The 17,749-nt window shown below is 40.7% G+C and overlaps 1 protein-coding gene across 3 annotated transcripts in view; it reads right to left on the minus strand.

Moving 5' to 3' along the window:
- Window positions 1-1,163: 1,163 nt before the first annotated feature.
- The window catches only part of insyn1 (inhibitory synaptic factor 1), a 52,615-nt gene continuing 36,029 nt past the window's right edge, over window positions 1,164-17,749 (minus strand). For all 3 annotated transcript variants that reach the window (XM_030048721.1, XM_030048722.1, XM_030048720.1), the window contains one exon: window positions 1,164-2,706. In XM_030048721.1, the coding sequence (XP_029904581.1) occupies window positions 1,885-2,706 (822 nt within the window). In that variant the 3' untranslated portion in view covers window positions 1,164-1,884. The remainder of the gene's footprint in view (window positions 2,707-17,749) is intronic.

Raw genomic sequence — 17,749 nt, forward strand, 5'->3', positions numbered from 1 at the left:
ACACTAAATCCTCTGAGAGCAAGTATGCTAACTGAAAGTATTATGTATAAATTAATTTAGCAAAATATTTTAATAATAAAACAAATAATTGATTTGTTTTAGTTTTTTCACAAAAAATATATAGCTGGAAACATATTCCACATAAGTATTACTTACAACAATGGAAGTGTGATTTACAAATTAAAACAGGATACATAGTTTACCTCTATATGTTTCAGTGTATATAAAGAATCAGCATTTCACAATGTGCGCAACTACTGGCATCACTGTGACTACTAGTCCTATGTACATTTCACAGAAGTCCTTTAAAATAACCACCTCTCTAGCGTTGCTGTGACAAGTGAATAAGGTGTTGGGCCATCTCTGGGGTGGTGGTGGTGGTGGTGGTGGTGGTGTGGGGGGGGTCCACATCAGGTGATAAGAGAGACAATGATCAAGTTCACAGGAGTCAACAACTTACCACGGGGTGTTTGTCTCTGAGACAGCAGCGTTTTGCTTCTTTTCAACATATGGAAAGTAAGGGTTATGGGGACAGCTTCATAAAGCCATACCCCCAGGGTAAATTATTGCTGAGTAAAAGCCTTTGAACAGGAATATTCTCTGTCTCTGCCATCAACTTTCACTCTTGGACACATATTTTTGAAATGTCAGTTCTTGAGGACCACAATTCTCATTTTTTTCCCACTCAGTGTAAGTAAATAGGTCTGACTGTGAGTTTTTGTTCACAGACCCCAGGAGAATGGTGTGCATGCTCAGCAGAGAGACCTCTCACTGCAACCTCCCTCTACCATATTGATCAATATGGCTATTGGCGTTAGCCCTGTGAATAAAATGCTGCTCTATTGAGTCCAATTCCCCACTGTGCAACTGAATGGAGAGACTAAACCTTTCGCATTCTTTTTTGTGTACTACTGTTCGGTTCAAATCCCAGGTCTAATGGTGTCACCCCTGGTAGAGAGGAACAGAAAGACTGGAAATGTCAGAATGTTGACTGCAGATTCTCAAAATGCTATGTCTATATGTGTGTGTGTGTGTGTGTGTGTGTGTGTGTGTGTGTGTGTGTGTGTGTGTGTGTGTTTCTCCCTAACACCGGTCTGTTACAGCAGTCTCCGCAGTAGACCAAGAAGAGATCAAGTTGAAATGATTTATAAAATCAAGGGCAGGTAAACAGAGCTGTTTTCTGGCTCTTCACTCAAACTTGTTTGTTGACATCAAAGAGAGGAAGAAGCTTGACATGTGCATCTAGATACATTTCCCCACTCAAAGTAGCAATCCCCTTGACATTTGAAATAACTGGAACATGAAAAAGACAATGTTTATACAGATTCAGAGTACAGAATGTAAAGTGTTTTTGTATCCACATTATAGGAACAGGCATTCTATTTGTGTGTGTGTGTGTGTCTGTGTGTGTGTGTGTGTGTGTATGTGTGTGTGCGTGCGTGCGTGCGTGCTGCGTGCGTGCGTGTGTGCGTGCGTGTGTGTGATTTATACTATTGTACGAGAAGGAAGGACCTCTTCATACTCACTTTCCAATTTCTGAACACTTAAAACTGTCTAAAAAAAAAAAAAAGATTGCTTTTGTAATCTCTAATCAATGCAAATGATTATACACAGGGAATCCATTCAGTGTATCTTGTAACATCATAACAGGCACTAGCCTTTTGGTCCACCACTATCTCTTGTCTTTCAGTGACATAAAGAACTGCTTAACTTCATCTTGTTTTCCCTGAGCCTCAGAATGACTTTAGGTAGTCAAGTGATTTCCCATATATCATTTATTTATTTAGTAATTAATTTATTTGTGTATTAATCTATGAGCTATGTATTTAATATTAAATAGTACACAGTCCTCTTCATGAGTTCTATGGTAAAGTTAGGGCTTTCTCAGTGGTCCTTTGTTTTCTGTTTGGTTGGAATATAGGGCAGTACAGTTTGGGTGCTCTTGTCAGAGACAGTTTGTGTGCTGCTGTTTCGTAGCAGTTTTTTACGGCAGCCGGGGTTTAACAGACCTTTCCTGGGTAGTGTGTGAGCCCCCGTTGTCCCCTTCACTGGTGAAGAAACATAGGAAGGGTCCAGACAGTTATGGAGGAGTGAGTGCTCTGAGGAAGAGCGTTTGGGGGCGACTGAGCTGGCCAAGAGACTGGGCTCACTATCACTATCTGGTGTAGCACAGCCACTCTTTTCGTCTTGCAACTCCCCTTGCTCCTCCTCCTCTTCATCATCATCACAGCACAACGCGTGGTACAGAATTTTGTCACTGAAGCGGACCCTTTCTCTTGTGCCGGATGTACGGGAAGTCTTGTGGCTGTGTGTGGAGCTGCTGGCCTCCTCACTTGACGAGTCTGGAGTAATTATGCGGGGCCCATTGGGAATCGGCAGCCCACCATTCATCTGGGAGTAGACCGAGGCAGTGGAAGGAGGTGGTGTGGGGGTCTGGGTCTGTGTCGGGATGGTCCCACGGCCCAGTTCCGGCCGTGAATCCCCTGGCTGTTCACCTGGTCTGCGGGCAGAGGCACCAGAGGCCTCCAGGTAGCTGCAGAACTCCCAGCTATCTGAGAGAACATCTGGATTGAGGAAGTCCAGCCTGAAGGCCTCTCCCAAGCCCCGTTCACTGCTGGATGTGCTGCTGGCTGTGGCCACTGTCCAGTCATCCGGCTCCAGGTCAAAGTCAAAGTCTGACGTGAGTTTGTCGATCTGACCCACCACCTGCCGTAGAGAGGGGAGAGCAGAGAGAGGAGGTAATGAGACGATACAGATAAAAAGAGTCTTCATGCCACAAACAAGTGAATAATTATGTCTAAACACTTCATTACAGTTGTTTTAGTCACCCCTAGGTGTCAGATGTAACAGGTTACCCACAGTGGAACATTAAATGAATGCTAGCATGTGTAAACAAGCACAGGGAAGCATTTTTACATTAAAGGAACCTAATGTCGTTTGTAGCCACTACTGGCACTGTAGTGCACATCAGAAAAACCAGTTCCCCATTTTGGTTAACATATTGCTCAAGTCTGCCATGAGCATGTGGATGATACTTATTACATATGCCAATGTTAACAACACAACTTCCAAAACATTCCAGAATTAGGTTTTGCAAATGTTTTCTGAGGTATTAAATGCATTTTACATGTTAATTAGTCCTCAAGCAAGCACACTGTGCTTTGGTAAGAAATTGTGAAAACCAAGTGTGTTTTCACAAGAAACTACATTGAGTGTCTTTAATTTAACATACTTCGGTATGATTGACACTTTACCTGACACTGCATGAGTTATTCTGATACTGTAAACCCACTGAACAGATTAAAAGAAAAGCCATGAATCATTCACAACTGCTAAATGATCCATGTTTCCTCATACATTTATTCTTATGCACAAAGCCAGTGAAGCTTCTTACTTTCACCTACACTGCATGGAAAATTATATTGTAAAAGCATTTCATTTTTTGCTAACACAAAATTAACCTCAATATTTCAGTCATCAACAGCCAAGAGTGTTGAGTGTTTCATGAATAGAAAGCACTTCAGCTCAAAACACTACTGATTTGCTGACAGCACATAAAATTCAAGCCCCCAATACTTGATGTTTTAGCACCTTTAATCAGCATGCTCTGCTCTCAACAACAATCCATTGTAAAATGAAAACATTCAGCATTATGTAGCTTGTAAATGATACATTTCCCCAAACCATTTGGCAATTAAGTGTGGTGTTTTCAACTCAAAAAAAGTTTTTTGGAACATGTGCATGTGGAATTGCAATGTAATTGCAGCTGAATGCCAGAGAAAGAGTACTACTACCCTGAGATTTGTGGAACATGATCCTTTTTTTCTGCCTGTATAATTTTTTCAGTGTTTGCTTTCTGGCTCTTGTTGTGACATCAAATGAGTATGGTTGTATCAACAAAAACAACAACAACAACAACAACAACACAAAGTCTTATCCTTGCATGTGGAATTAAAATCCTAATTCATCCTTTCGGCACAGCAACTTTAAAGGAGTAATTATGATTCTCAGAGACCTGATTATACAAACACATTGATTAACAAAAAGTAATGCTCTGCTGATGTGCTCGCTGATAGCTCAGGTGATCGCATGGCAACTGGCATCTCTGAGCCTGGTGATCTCATGCAAATATTCCAACATGATGATTTGAATCTAAGATAAATTTGCACAAGAAAATTGAATTAAAAGAGGAAAGGCAATTAGCTTACCCTACTCCCTACTACTTGTAGATACAAATTTTCTTTTTAGGGAGTCTCTCCAGAACACACCATAGAGGATAAGTAGACAGTGTTACTGTGTTTCTACTAAACTGCCACAATTTATATAGCTCTTCAAGCCCTTGGTTCTTAACAAAGATATTCTGTGCTGTTGAATTAAAGCATCTGCATTTGAATCTGGCTGTGTACATTTGCATGCATGGCATTGGCTCATTTGTCAAGGAGCTTCTCTGCGGATCTGCCAGTTGTGGCGTGGTAGGCCTCGTGAGTACCTGGGCTATGGCTGTCTGTGCTGGCAGACAGCCCAGTGGGAACTGGGCTGTATGAATCCACTAATCCTTGAATTACTGAACCTGTTTGCCGTGTGATTTGCTGACTTTTACTCATGAAGGTGTTAATGCAAAATGTTTCTCAGACCCGTAGGAGACTGAATAGCTTTGTTTATTTAATTACTCATCCTGAGAAAGGGATCTAATTTAATCAATGTGTTACAAAAATGATCTGTCGAATGTATTTTACAAGCCTGCCATGGCACCAATACAGACCTAATTTGTCTGTTTATATTGGTTAATAACATTATACATTAGCCAGTTGCAATGACTCATTTTAACCCTATCTTTTAATTTTTTGTGTGTGTGTTTTAAATAGTTTGAATGCACACAGAAAACACTGCATGTAAGAATATTCTTGTGATACGTAATAGGACAGGTGGAGGGAATTACAGTAAGAAAGTTTCTAGTTGTTACACATCACTTGAATGCTAATCCTCCTCTGCAGTGGATCATGATTATGACCCTGCTTATTTTCCATTTTGAAATGCTTCTCCCAGTGCTAGCAAGCTGTGCCAGCTTCCACTCCTGGTTAGCCTGGCCTCTGCCTCCACTATACAGGCTAATTCAGCTTGATAACTGTCGCAGCTCGAAGGGTCTGCTGAATCTTTCTAGGTCACAGATGTGCCCAATGCAGCAACAATGAACAGTAATCTCTTCTTTTTCTTCCAGGAAGAGAATGTGTGATGAGCAAGCTATGGAGTGAGTTATTGAGTAAACAGACTGCCATAGTACAAAGGATGAATGAACACATAAGGAACAAGTCATTAGCAAGAGGCACAATGTGTTTGAAATAGAAAAAGAACAATGAGAATGTGCAACAGTCAAAATGAGAATGCAGAGTAATCACAAGCTTTATGGTGAAATTGCATTGACCTTGTCAGAGTTCATTGGTCATGATGATGGCATGACATGGAACAGGCAACAAAGGTGATGTGATGACCGGGGCAATTTCTCACTTTTACCTCACTATATTTTCAGATTAAATGTGTACATTTTCCCTGAATACCTTTGTTTCACTACACACCAAAATCTTGTAGATGAGAGGCCCATTGATGCATTTTGGTAAACATGCAGCATTGTAATCAGGCAGCTGTTCGGGCGGCTGAAGGGTCTTGTCAACGTCTCTTGATATTACACAACAGTGTTGCTGAGAAGCTGTCAATAGCAATTGATCCAGGATAGTGAGATAGCGGTGGCAGCCATCCCTTCGAACCGCGATGCAGCCCCGTGGATAGAGGGAGAAAGGAATGTAGGGACAGAGGGAGAAGGAAATGTAGAGACAGGAAGTGATGGGAAGAGGAAAGACTGAGGGATACCCACTCACATCCCTGCTTTGGTCTCTGCAGCTTGACACTGGAGTGCTACAAGGTCTGAGTGATTTGAAAAATAGCAGTTGTTGTTTTTTGATTGGTCTTAGGTTCTCTCTGTGGTAAAAGAGACAGAAGGACAGAGGATTGCTGTTCTTACTGTATTATTGTTTTAGTGCCATGCTGCAATATCGATTGCCCATTTTGAGACAAATGTACTTGACCTTCAAGACTTTGGAATGTAGGGACAGGGGGGAAGAAGGAATGGAGGGAGTGTTTGTTGACAATATACTAAATAAATGTCTTTTGATGCTGGCATTTGATTTGCTTATTTAATAAAAGATGCACAAAATATGCAAAAAGGGATGCAGACCATTTTGATAAGGGTTTTGTCAACTGTTGTAGCTGAGCAGGAACCTGCAAAACATTGCTATCAGGCTCAATAATGATTCAACTGGTGAAATTATGCTCCCTACGTCTGAGGATGAGGACAGATCATCTGTAAATAGGGCCTAGGTTTCAAAATGGCAAACTTGTCCTTTAAGAAATATTGGCTGACCTTTGGAGAACTAATATGCTAAAAACTGACTGCTGTGCAGCTCTTGTGTTAACATACTGTATGTCTTCATGCATGTGGCATGCATATTTAACTTTACTCAACATGTTAAATCTTATGTGTGGAGGTTTAAATTTCTTTAAGCTGTAATAAACCTCTAGCGTCAGATTGTGTGGCCTCTTCCTCTCTTGAGTTATAGCACTATTGCTCTACAAAGTTTATGATGCAGTGATGGCAAATCTTTGTGACAGAAAAGCATCCAGTTGCAGCACACTTTTCGAAGGAGTTATATTCAGTAAGTACAGATATAAGTGTGAGGGAGCTGGTTTTAACCAAAGAAGTTGATTTATTTCAAGATTCACATACATGTGTTTGCCTCAAGGTGTGGATCATGGAGCAGAGGTGTGAGATATTGTTCTGTCTTGGGCTTTTTCCTGAAATAGGGAGAGCTTCTTCTGGTTTAAACTAGGGATGCACCGATCCGCTTTTTTTGCTTCCAATACCGATATCTGAGGTTTAGTATCGGTCGATACCGATCCGATACCGATACAGAAAAACAACGCTGAATTACCTAACAAACGGTATGTCTCAATGTGTAGAAAAGACTGGGATCATTCTTTTGTGCAAGGCATCATCAAACTGACTTAAACATTTTTTTCTTTTCTTTTTTTTTTTTTTCTAAACAAATAAACAGATATAAAAGTACTGAATTACTTATTTATTTAATAACTATGCACCAGTACAGCAATCTTAAATAATCCAATAGCTTCACAAGCCTGGTCAAACATGTAAAAAATATAACAAAACCTCTCCTGATTCAGTCAGTGCAATTAGGAATGTAAGACCCAATGTAAAATAAATAATAAAGGAGCTGAAATTGAGAAAACAACAACAACAACAGCTTCGCTAGCTTGATTGGTAGTCAACTCAACTCAAGTTTTTTCACACACATAGCATACCACTCAGTGTCAGGGACCTGCTCCAGCAGATTTCTCAAGCTTCTCAAGCTCAGGCTCAAGCATCACTAGCAGGTTCTTGCTTAGGAAAGCAAGCATTTCTGCTCTCTCGGCTGTTAGTCTGTGGTTAATTAGCAGCTGGAATCCCTTGTCCCCAACAACCAACAGCGGTTGCCCATCCATAACAATGAAGTTTAGTATCCTCAGTGATTTTTGTTGCCTGCACACTATTAGGTGGAAAATTTTCTCCTCTTTCCTTCATCTCCTTCCAAGTTAGCTGCTTCATACTGCCTTCCTTTTTGTTTATTCAGTTCAACGAACTCAGCGTGCTCTATAGCAGCGGTCCCCAACCCCCGGTCCGCGACCCGGTCCGCAACCTGGTACCGCTCTGCGAGAAATTCCGCGAGACATTCCATACTGGGCCGTACACCCCGACTGACACCGCCCCCCACCCCCCCGTCGTGTCGCAGTGAAATTTCTGGAGGTGCTTGATTAAGTTAGTTGTGTTATAGCATTTTACCATTTTCAAAACAATGCGAGTCTCCGCACGGCGAGTTGCTAGCGCGTGACGTCACTCACAGCGCACAGCATAGAATTAGAGTGAATAGATTGGCCCCTATGGATTGGGCCCATTGTCACCGATACCCGATCTAGAATTTTCTTTAATATCGGGACCGATACCGATACAAATATCGGATCGGTGCATCCCTAGTTTAAACACAGCTGTTTGTTCTGTTCATAGTCTTAATATTAAATGGATATTGCCAATAATGCTTATATTGTATAACATAAATAGCCAGCTTGTATGTGATAGGTGTGATATGTTATTATCCATGTCAATTTTGGCCAGTGTTTGGTTAAAGTGTGCATTGATAAAATAACATGTAAAAATACAGTAGGTATTTATTTACAGTTACAGCCAGTAGGACAACTTTGGTCACCTCTTGAGTCCCTCAGTGGTAGTATTATAAATCAGCTGGTGTGCCTGCAGACTGCAGAGAGAAGCCATATAGGTAGAGGTGGCATAAAATTGCCATAATTTAATTTAATAATAGAAGTTTAATAAACCTGTATAAGCAGAATTATTTTATCCATGCAACACAGTGACACTTGGCACTTTCTCATTTTACACTGTGCATCCTCACTTGCCAGGTATTAGGTATAGCTAGTGGTGGAATGGAGAGTACACACAGGTACATGAAGGATACACAGCTTTTTTGGTACTTCAGATTATACCCAGCTGGCAGCCTAACACAGTATATTGAACTATATAGCAGGTATACCCACTTCTTTCATACCCACCCAAGTGCTGCAACTCCCCTTGGTATAGCTTTTCAAATGCAGTGTATAATCTATGCATAATGGAAAGAAAACAACAACAGGACAAGAGTAAGATAGCAAAGCAGGTGTCAAATTTATGAAGTTTTTCCAGTGCTTACAGAATGGTCTCACCTTGTGTTAAGTAATGCTCACTCTTGTTCAGTGTTTTAATACAACGTATGTTTGTAACTGCAGTGGCCTAGCTGATCAGTGTTTGACAAAAGATACTTTTTTTCTGGCAAATACTTTATTTACAAGTAGATAGAGCAAGCAGAGTACTTTTTGCTCAGCAGATGGGGAATTTATGGAGTGTGGGCAATGCTAACAAAATTTTGGCTGCTACAATGATACTGGAAGACTGGATGGATCTAGACTGGATCATTTCTTGGTGCAAAGACATTGAAGCATGATGTGGTAATTCTAATTATCCCAGGCCTGTAGTAACTCAGCTGTTGAGGCTGCACACTTAGGTAGGTACTGTGCAACTGTACAACATCTGTATAGTATGTTTTAGTGTCTTCTCAGTGTATTTTCTGCTATACCTGGCCCGAGGATACATAGAGCAAACACAAACAATAAAGCAGGTGTCACTGTGATGGTCTATTTTTTTTTTTTTTTCCAAGCCAAAACAATACAATCACAGTTAATTTGAACATGGTATTGTATATTGGGGTACATGTTCCACTTGCAAGGGCCTTAAAGGGGCAAATAAGAATTTTTGTCCCACAGAGCTCAAATTGACTGATGTATTTGTGGGGTTTAAGATTAATTCATAAATAACTGTATATATACCATTAAAGTTGTCTGTGGGACATATACACAATTAAATTAATGCTAAATGAATGAAGTACATGCAAACTGGAGGTAAATAAACAAACAAGTACTTTTGCTGTGTGTGTGTGTGTGTGTGTGTGTGTGTGTGTGTGTGCGTGTGTGTGCGGCACAACAATTCAAACAATAATGTTTAAAAAAAAAAAAAAAAAAAAAAAAACAAGGTTGCAACTGAAGCAAAATCTAGCCCTGTTTATACTAAGTACTTTATACTTTATACTAAGTGGTATTGTAAATTGTACGCTGTTGTGTGTGCACCAGTATCAGCTGGCAGCAATACCTCAAATGCGGTCACAACACCTGATCAACACTGAGTCCAGTCATTTCACAGCTGTCAGTGATGCTTTAAAAGAGAGGCCGCCGAGGTAGCATGAGGCCAAGGTTTATTACAGTGCCTCAACACCTGTTTGAGATGATCAGGCTCGGTAATTGAGGGTCAGAGTGAAGGAGGGCAGAGGATCTCGTTTGTGACAGAAAAGTACAGTGATGGGAAGGACAGGTAAAGCTAATCTAACCCAGAGTGATGGTCAGTAATGTAGAAACTATTCCCCGATGACGAGTGGTGATCTTGGAAATAGATTCAGCACAGTCCACTATGATTTCAAGAGTCCGTCTCTGTAATATTTTCCTCCACCTGGAATCATGATTTATTTATCATAAGTGGTTATCTCTTCCGTTTCACCTTCAGGTGAACACCGTTCTCCATCAGTGCTAGGTAAAAAATGCTTCGCTCATTCCAGCATTATGCCAGTACTAAAGGTGCAAGTGCTGTTGATAAATGAGTGCTGAGGTCAAAATAAGCAAATGTGAAAATTTGTGCATGAAAATTGATAAGGGCGTGTGTGTGTGTGTGTGTGTGTGTGTGTGTGTGGGGTGGGGGTGGGGGGGCGGGGGGTGGGGGGGGGGGGGGGGGGGGGGGGGGGGGGGGGGATTTACCAAATGTTCTTATCACTCTGTTGATATTTTAAACAGATGTTTGATTGGAATAGCTTGTTTTGATATGCATTGACGCCTTTGTGTGTGAAAATATTTTGTTAGCTGCCTTGTAAGCGGATGGAGATTACCATCATTTGCAAGTCTTAGGTACATAAATGGTCTGATAAGCAATGTGTAACATTTTTCTAATGATCCCAACGGACAGAGTAGTATTTCAAGAGACATATAGGCTTATGTTGTACTAATTATCGTTACATCTCACAGCAAGCGAATGCAGCTCTAAAAATATAATGAGAAGTGTCGCAATGCAGTTTGTACTTATGTGAAAAATACATCAGGTGTGATTTACAGAAATAAATGAGACATAACACCCTCGCTGGGTTTGTCTGAAATGCACACTGTATGAGTGAATATTCTGTGGCGCATCATTACGCTGTGTTCAAGTGGCCTCTCTCCATCTGTTCCTGTGCCGCCCATTCTTCCAAGAGTCATTTTCAGAGTATATGGAGAAAGTTTGCAGTGCTTGTTTGTTAATTATGCAGCATCCAGCGTCTGGCATTGACTTGCTTTTTTCATGAGGAAATTTGAAATGTGTTCAGCGGAGCCATTCAAACACATCTAAGTGTTATTTCTTTCTCAACATGTCACAATAGATTTCTACCCTGCCCCTATGCCGCACTTCCAGCACTGAAAGCAATTTCTGCCAGTTAGGAAGTCTCAGCAATTATCAAAATGGCCTTGCATGCTGGCTCTGAAGCAAAATGTTTGCAAATATTGTTTTAATGTATTTAGCTCCTGCAGCTTCCCAGCTCCTCCTTACTCTGTACCCTATCCTCATTTCCACTCAATTTACCTCTCCTCAAGACATAGCATCCCAGACACTCACGTTGTGGTAATACTGTTTATCTCATCCACCAGAACCTAATTTATCATCCCCGAACCACTCTGAAAGGACATAGTTGCTGGATTCACCTGAAAAATAGTCCGGTGAAAATTTCATGACTCTTGCTGCATGTCTTACTCATGACACAAACTGCAGTTTCTTTTTATTGACTAGATGATGTAACACGGTGAGAACATTTTGACTTTCATCTTATAACCTGACTATGATTACATAACCCTACTGACTTTGGACACAATGAGTCTATGTTTTGGAATATTTATGGTTAATTTAATTTAAACCCAATCTGGTCTGGGTGAATAGTCGTTTCTGATTAGCTGGTAGGTGTGGATTAAAACCATGTACAGCTCACGTAGGACGGCTCACGCTTTAATTCATCCGCTATCCAACTTGTAACCATAGCAACATTAAAAAAGCTTTCTTGTTATCAACTGCAGCAAGCACAGCCATGTTATAGACTTGATAAACTATTGACCGGGAAGGAAGACACACTAATGGCTGATTTTAACATTTCTTTCAATCAATTTGGAGAATACAACAATTTTGAAGAATGGGACGCAGCAGAGGAAAAAGAAATGGAGAAGAAAAAAAGAGATTTTTTTTTTTTTTTTTTTACTTTGTAATGAGTTATGGTGACAGAGCCATACTTTTCGCTTAACTCATCCAGTTGTAATTTATACCATGACTAACTGGCTTGGCTGTAAAAGGGACTAGAATTATTCCTTTTCATGACAAGAGTAAGTTCTTTCTTCATAATCTTCCCATTCTGAGTGCAAAACTTTCACCAAAAAATTGCAAAAGCTTATTTTAGGAGTATGTTAGGCACTTTGCCAGGGCAAACCACCCTCCACTTCATGTTAGGTCGCCTTGCCTTAAAATCGTTTAAAGCACACTTATTTGTTAAGTTTCTCTTATGTATCTTATTCTTTTCAGAGTAACGTTATTGTCATCAACTGGATCTAAGCATTGATGGTCACTTGCTACACAGCCCTCATCAGCTGTAGCCATTCTGCACTGTCTGTCATGTTGCTCAGTTGGATGCTGTTGGCTGGATGTTTATGTAGATGTACTGCCCTGATGTCTATTTTTCACTCACTCCTTGCACTGCATGTGACAGCTTGTTGTTCTTCAGCGAATACTGCAGGACTATAAGTTGTCAATATGTTTCTGCAGCAATGTCGCCAGGACTAATTCCTGTGCACTCATTGTATGAGCTGATTATATTGAATGTCATTGTGATACTTGACTCTGCAGAGTTTCACTGTGTCTGATGGAGGGAGACATTGCAGGCAAGCCAGGAGGACCTGATTTAGGTCAGGCCATCTTGATGGGTGAGATGTGTTGCGTGGTATTGGCGCAGGGATGAAGTGTCCTTTGAAGTGCTCGCTGGAAGCATTTGGTGTAATTATCCTGTCATGAGAGGGGCCATAAGCCTGAGACTTCATTAGGCACATGCCTCCTGCTTTTTCATCTTTCCTCAAAAAACACTCATCTTTATGGAGGCCTTAAAGTGCTAAACAACACTGTGATGAGAGCAGGGCCAATATCTCCTGACAACTCGCTAATCAAAAGCATCATTACAAACTTCACTGCATAATGGGCATCATTTATCCCTTTGGGGCTTTCGAAGGGGTGGGCTTCTGCAATCCTCGAGGCTTGGGAAATCAACCACTTCCTTAGTCTAATGTTCTCAGTATATGCTGGCTAATTTGGGTCGTTAGTGTGGACAGACTCTTTCCACCTGCTGTTTGGCAAATGCCATGTTTATTGGAAGACTTTCTCTATAATACTGGGGAGGTTGTGGGTTGTACACACAATGAGCAAGCAAGATGAGAACTCTGTCTTCCAGCAACAGGGAGGAGGCTCTGGCAGTGTACACTGGTCATTTATTGAGGTTCTCCTTCATTGGGTCCATGTGTCGAGAGGCCTAGCATTGGTAATGACCAGAAATAGATGGAAGCTCCACGCTATGGGGCTCCTCACTCTGTCTGCTTTCCTGAGATAGCGCTCGGATTAGGCACGGGCACTGGCAGGTCACGCTGGGCGCATGCAAGGAAATAGGTGTGCATGTGAGTGCAGCCAGGCCAAACTGACTACTTTTAATGACTTTGCCACAATGGTGTTTTCATTAACAATATTCTGTGTCTTTTTGTAGAAGGCCAACGAGGGTCTAAAAATGATTTGCATTTGTATGCGTGTGTGTGTGTGTGTGTGTGTGTGTGTGTGTGTGTGTGAGACTGTGTGTGTGGTGGGTTAGAGTGGTTGGCCTGTATTGGAAAAGGGGAGAATCTCTCTGTCAGGGAAGAGCAAACCACCACAGGAAGGGGCTCAGCCCAATCCAGCGGTAAATCCTCCATCCTGACAGTTCCAACTGCCAAACATCCACCATACCTAGAAAAACAAGTACAGATTATATCCCACGGTTATTCCATTTGTGGTCATGCATAATTACCACCCAGTAAAGGGCAGACATGATTTGCAGAGAAATGATTTGTAGACATTATTGCTTTGTTCAAAGCCCCTGTCAATATCACAGCTCCAGAGTGTGTAAGAAAATCTTATTCTTGGTGCAGCACAGTACCAGAAGTAATGCCTTTTTCATACAGTTGTGATGCAACCTTGGCTATTGCTCTAGCACTTCCTTGTTTACTTTTTCCTGGTCAGCTGTAACTGCCTGTCTGCATGTGCTGCTGTGTAAAATATGACAAAATGAGAGGTGAAAGTTGTGATGTCATAGATGGCTTTAACAACAAAAGCAGTGCAGCAGGGTTTTTTTCCCCACTTTTCTATAAGAGATAGCTAGGAAAGTTTTTTTTTTTTTTTTTAATTTAACAACAAGTCTATATACTGCCATTCAGGTTCACTGGGAGCTCATCTGTAGAATGCAGCTCTTCCGTTTTTTGCCTTGCCATTCATGTGTATGATGTTCACAAAACAAGTCTCAAAAACATCATTCTAACTTACAGCCAAATTCTGATAATATAATAATTTGAATCAGAAAGCAAATCTGGTTAACTGGAACACCCAGAGAGAGAATCCAGGAAACCATTGTCATTGAAACAGTTATATTATGAAAATTAGGCAGTCAGTGTTAAAAAAAAAAAAAAAAAAAAAGACCACTAACACTTGTTTTAGCCAGAACTGTGTTTTTTGTAAGTGGTTTTGTGAACACAGTGCACATGAATGAGGAGGTAAAAAATGGAAGATGAGTGCTCCACAGTGTCAGAACATAGCCTGATATTGAGCTCAAGAACTCACAGGTTAATGTTTTACCAAACGTCTAAATCATGTTAAGTATATAGGTGCCCTTCAGACTATTTGATTGCTCCTTGTACCTTTTGGCTTTTGCTTCAGATGCCTGGACATCCATTTCAGGTAAGGTTTCTGCAGTCTTACGAAAAGGATGGAAGCAATTTCGCCTAACCCCACTGTCCACTCATGCATATCACTACAGGCACATCGAGTCTCAGCAACTGAAGCTGCCACCTCTAGAGGACCTGTAAAATAATAGCAGGCTGAAATGGGGAGCATTTCAGGCCAAACTTGCCATTACATAATTTGTTGTCATGCTATTGAAAAGGAGTGTGCAACATGTGATAAGGCAAAGACCATGATACACACACATCAATCACTTGAAAGCAAGGGTAGTGCTTTATTCATGATCAATATCTGTCTGTGAACTTGTTCAGTGTAACAGTATGATATCTAAATATATCACAGTGACTATTTCTAGTAATTCCTCACATTGAGGCTAAAGTTATGACATCACAAAAAACAAAAACAAGATTACCCCCTACTCCTCCCCCACTAGACAGACAGACAGACAGACAGATAGATAGATAGATAGATAGATAGATAGATAGATAGATAAAAACACACACAAACCAAGTGCCATATCACAGAGGACATACACACTTGTCAATTCTGACAAATGTGCCACTGTCAGACTAATTCCCTTTAGAGGAAAGAGAGAAATAAAGAAAGAAAGAAAGGCAGACAAGTGGGAGACAAAGTGAGCAAAAGACAGCCAGAGAGCAGGTGAGAGAAAGAGAGAGAGAGATTATCATCTTTCATTTTGACCTGTTTTCATAATGAACTCTGCTGTGCTCCACTTTTCTACAGTATGTTTGAAAAGCATGCATACAAGTCACAAATTAAAAAAGTAAAATTAACTCACCTACACAGTATTTTGTGTTGTGGACAATGAAGCCCTCTATTAATTTGTTTGCATGTTTAAATCTGATCTCATATCACTTGCACAGCCTACACTGTGTCAATATCTTTATGTTGAGTGGGCTACAAACTGCAAGTCAGATGTTCAGCAAAATATCTCACTTTGCCACAGTCTGCTCAGCCAACAAGACTGAAATGTAATGATAACCAGAGAACTATTTATAGTTCTCTGAATGAACCATCCACCAATGCATTACGTCCAGAGTAGGCCTGTCATGATCTAAGATTTTCGCTAAACAGTTATTGTGGCCAAAATAATTTACAATAATGATATTATCACAGTATCAATAGAAGTTTTGGGAAAATAAATAAATAAAATAACAATAACAATGCCATCAGTCAAATTCATCTTTAACTTAACGGTGTTTTGTCTCTTTTTTTGGCAAATTAATTACACTCAAAATACAATTGTAGGCAGGTGGAGGTGGAGTCTGTAAACATATCTGTATGAAAGTGCACAAGAAGAACAATTACTCTTATTGGATAATGACAAGGAAACCAATAAAACTGATAAACAAAGATCCACAGCAGTAGCCACACCATGTGTCAGTATCTAGCTAACTAGTTAACCTACTGTGTCACCATAGTGTCAGGTGTGCACTGTGTGTGTGTGTGTGTGTGTGTGTGTGTGTGTGTGTGTGTGTGTGTGTGTGTGTGTGTGCATTCGGTGAGGGAAACAAAGTGAAAACAGAAAGAAACAAATGATTTAACGGGTGCTGGATTATTTACACAATATTATCATATTAGTATTATTTAGCCCCTTGGCACGGCAATGGAGGCTGTAGCGAGCTGTAGGGAGCTCAGGAGCTGGGGAATCAATTGATGTAGTAGTATATCATGCTAGACTGACAGCAAGTGGGCCAAAAATTGCTTCAAAGTTAGGCTAAATTTTGGCGACGGAATAACTTGCATGGCCATTTCCAAAGGTGTCATCACCGCAAGATATCTGAATGAAAATAGACTCTATTCTTCGTGTGTGCTTTATCCTAAACCAGCAAACCCACCCTGGAGTCAGTGGCTAGTGACCATGACACAATTGTTACACTCTAAACTGGTGCAAACATAGGCCGGTTTGCAAGTTAGCACCTTGGTTCCAAGAATACCCAATGGAACTGGTTCAAGAACCAGAGCCGTTTTGGTCAGAAAGAGGCTATTAATGCTGTGGCATGGGTGTATTTTGGGTTGGTCAAAGGCTTTCACCGAATCCTCAGGTGACCTTAGCCAAAAATGCAATCACAATTAACAATCCACTGTAATTTTTTTGTTTTATAATAATAAATACAAATGGTAAACCAATATGGTGTTGCTGTGGTTCTGTTCAAAAAACACTCACACATTTGCACTCATGATGGGCACTAACAGGCACTGACAGTGACAAGGTATGTGATGCCGCATTCCAGCTCACCACCGATGCCTTACTGCTGCTTATGTGCTCACGTTAATCTCAGCATGGCCACCAACATTGCCTACAGCCTAAAACTGTGTTCCGAGCAAACTTTTTTGTCTTTGTGCGCTGATCGCCTTTGCCTCCAAAATGTTGTGGTTGTTACATAATGGCTTGAGATAGTTAGAGTTACAAAAGGAGCTTGTGCTCTCGGTGCAACATTATACCATTCTGCTTTGCGGGTAGCCTGTGTCATTACTATTTTATCTGTAAACACTCAAATAAATCACATAGCTCAGCAAGAGATTGTTGGATTGCAGTTACATTTTAACTTCATTAATTTTGCGGTGTCAGCCAGTCCTGTGTGGGCTGCAGTATTGTTGTCTGTTGGATCTGTCGAAAATATTCAAGTTGTGCGGATACACAACCTGTGAAATTGTGATCTGATAGTGCATATCAGATCATATTACAGATGTAGATTCCATTAGTCCTACTTGGCATTTTTGATCTGAATTGGTCTGAATAGTAAAATACAGTTGAGTAAGATATGGTTGGAAATTGGCTGGTATCTAGAGTACAAATGTTGGTATACTGTACACTAAGTGAGGCCTCACTTTCCATGCTGAAAAAAATGATGGTGGCCAAGAGCTGCTCATGTGTTATATTACTTACATTTACTCACATATTGTATCAAACCACTCATCAGTGAGCTTTTCTTAGGGCATTTCTGCTTTTATTTGACAGTCACAGTAAAGAGGGACAGAAGAGGCAGTGGA

This window comes from Myripristis murdjan, chromosome 3 (genome assembly GCF_902150065.1).
Source record: "Myripristis murdjan chromosome 3, fMyrMur1.1, whole genome shotgun sequence".
In the NCBI taxonomy this organism is placed as follows: Eukaryota; Metazoa; Chordata; class Actinopteri; order Holocentriformes; family Holocentridae; genus Myripristis; species Myripristis murdjan.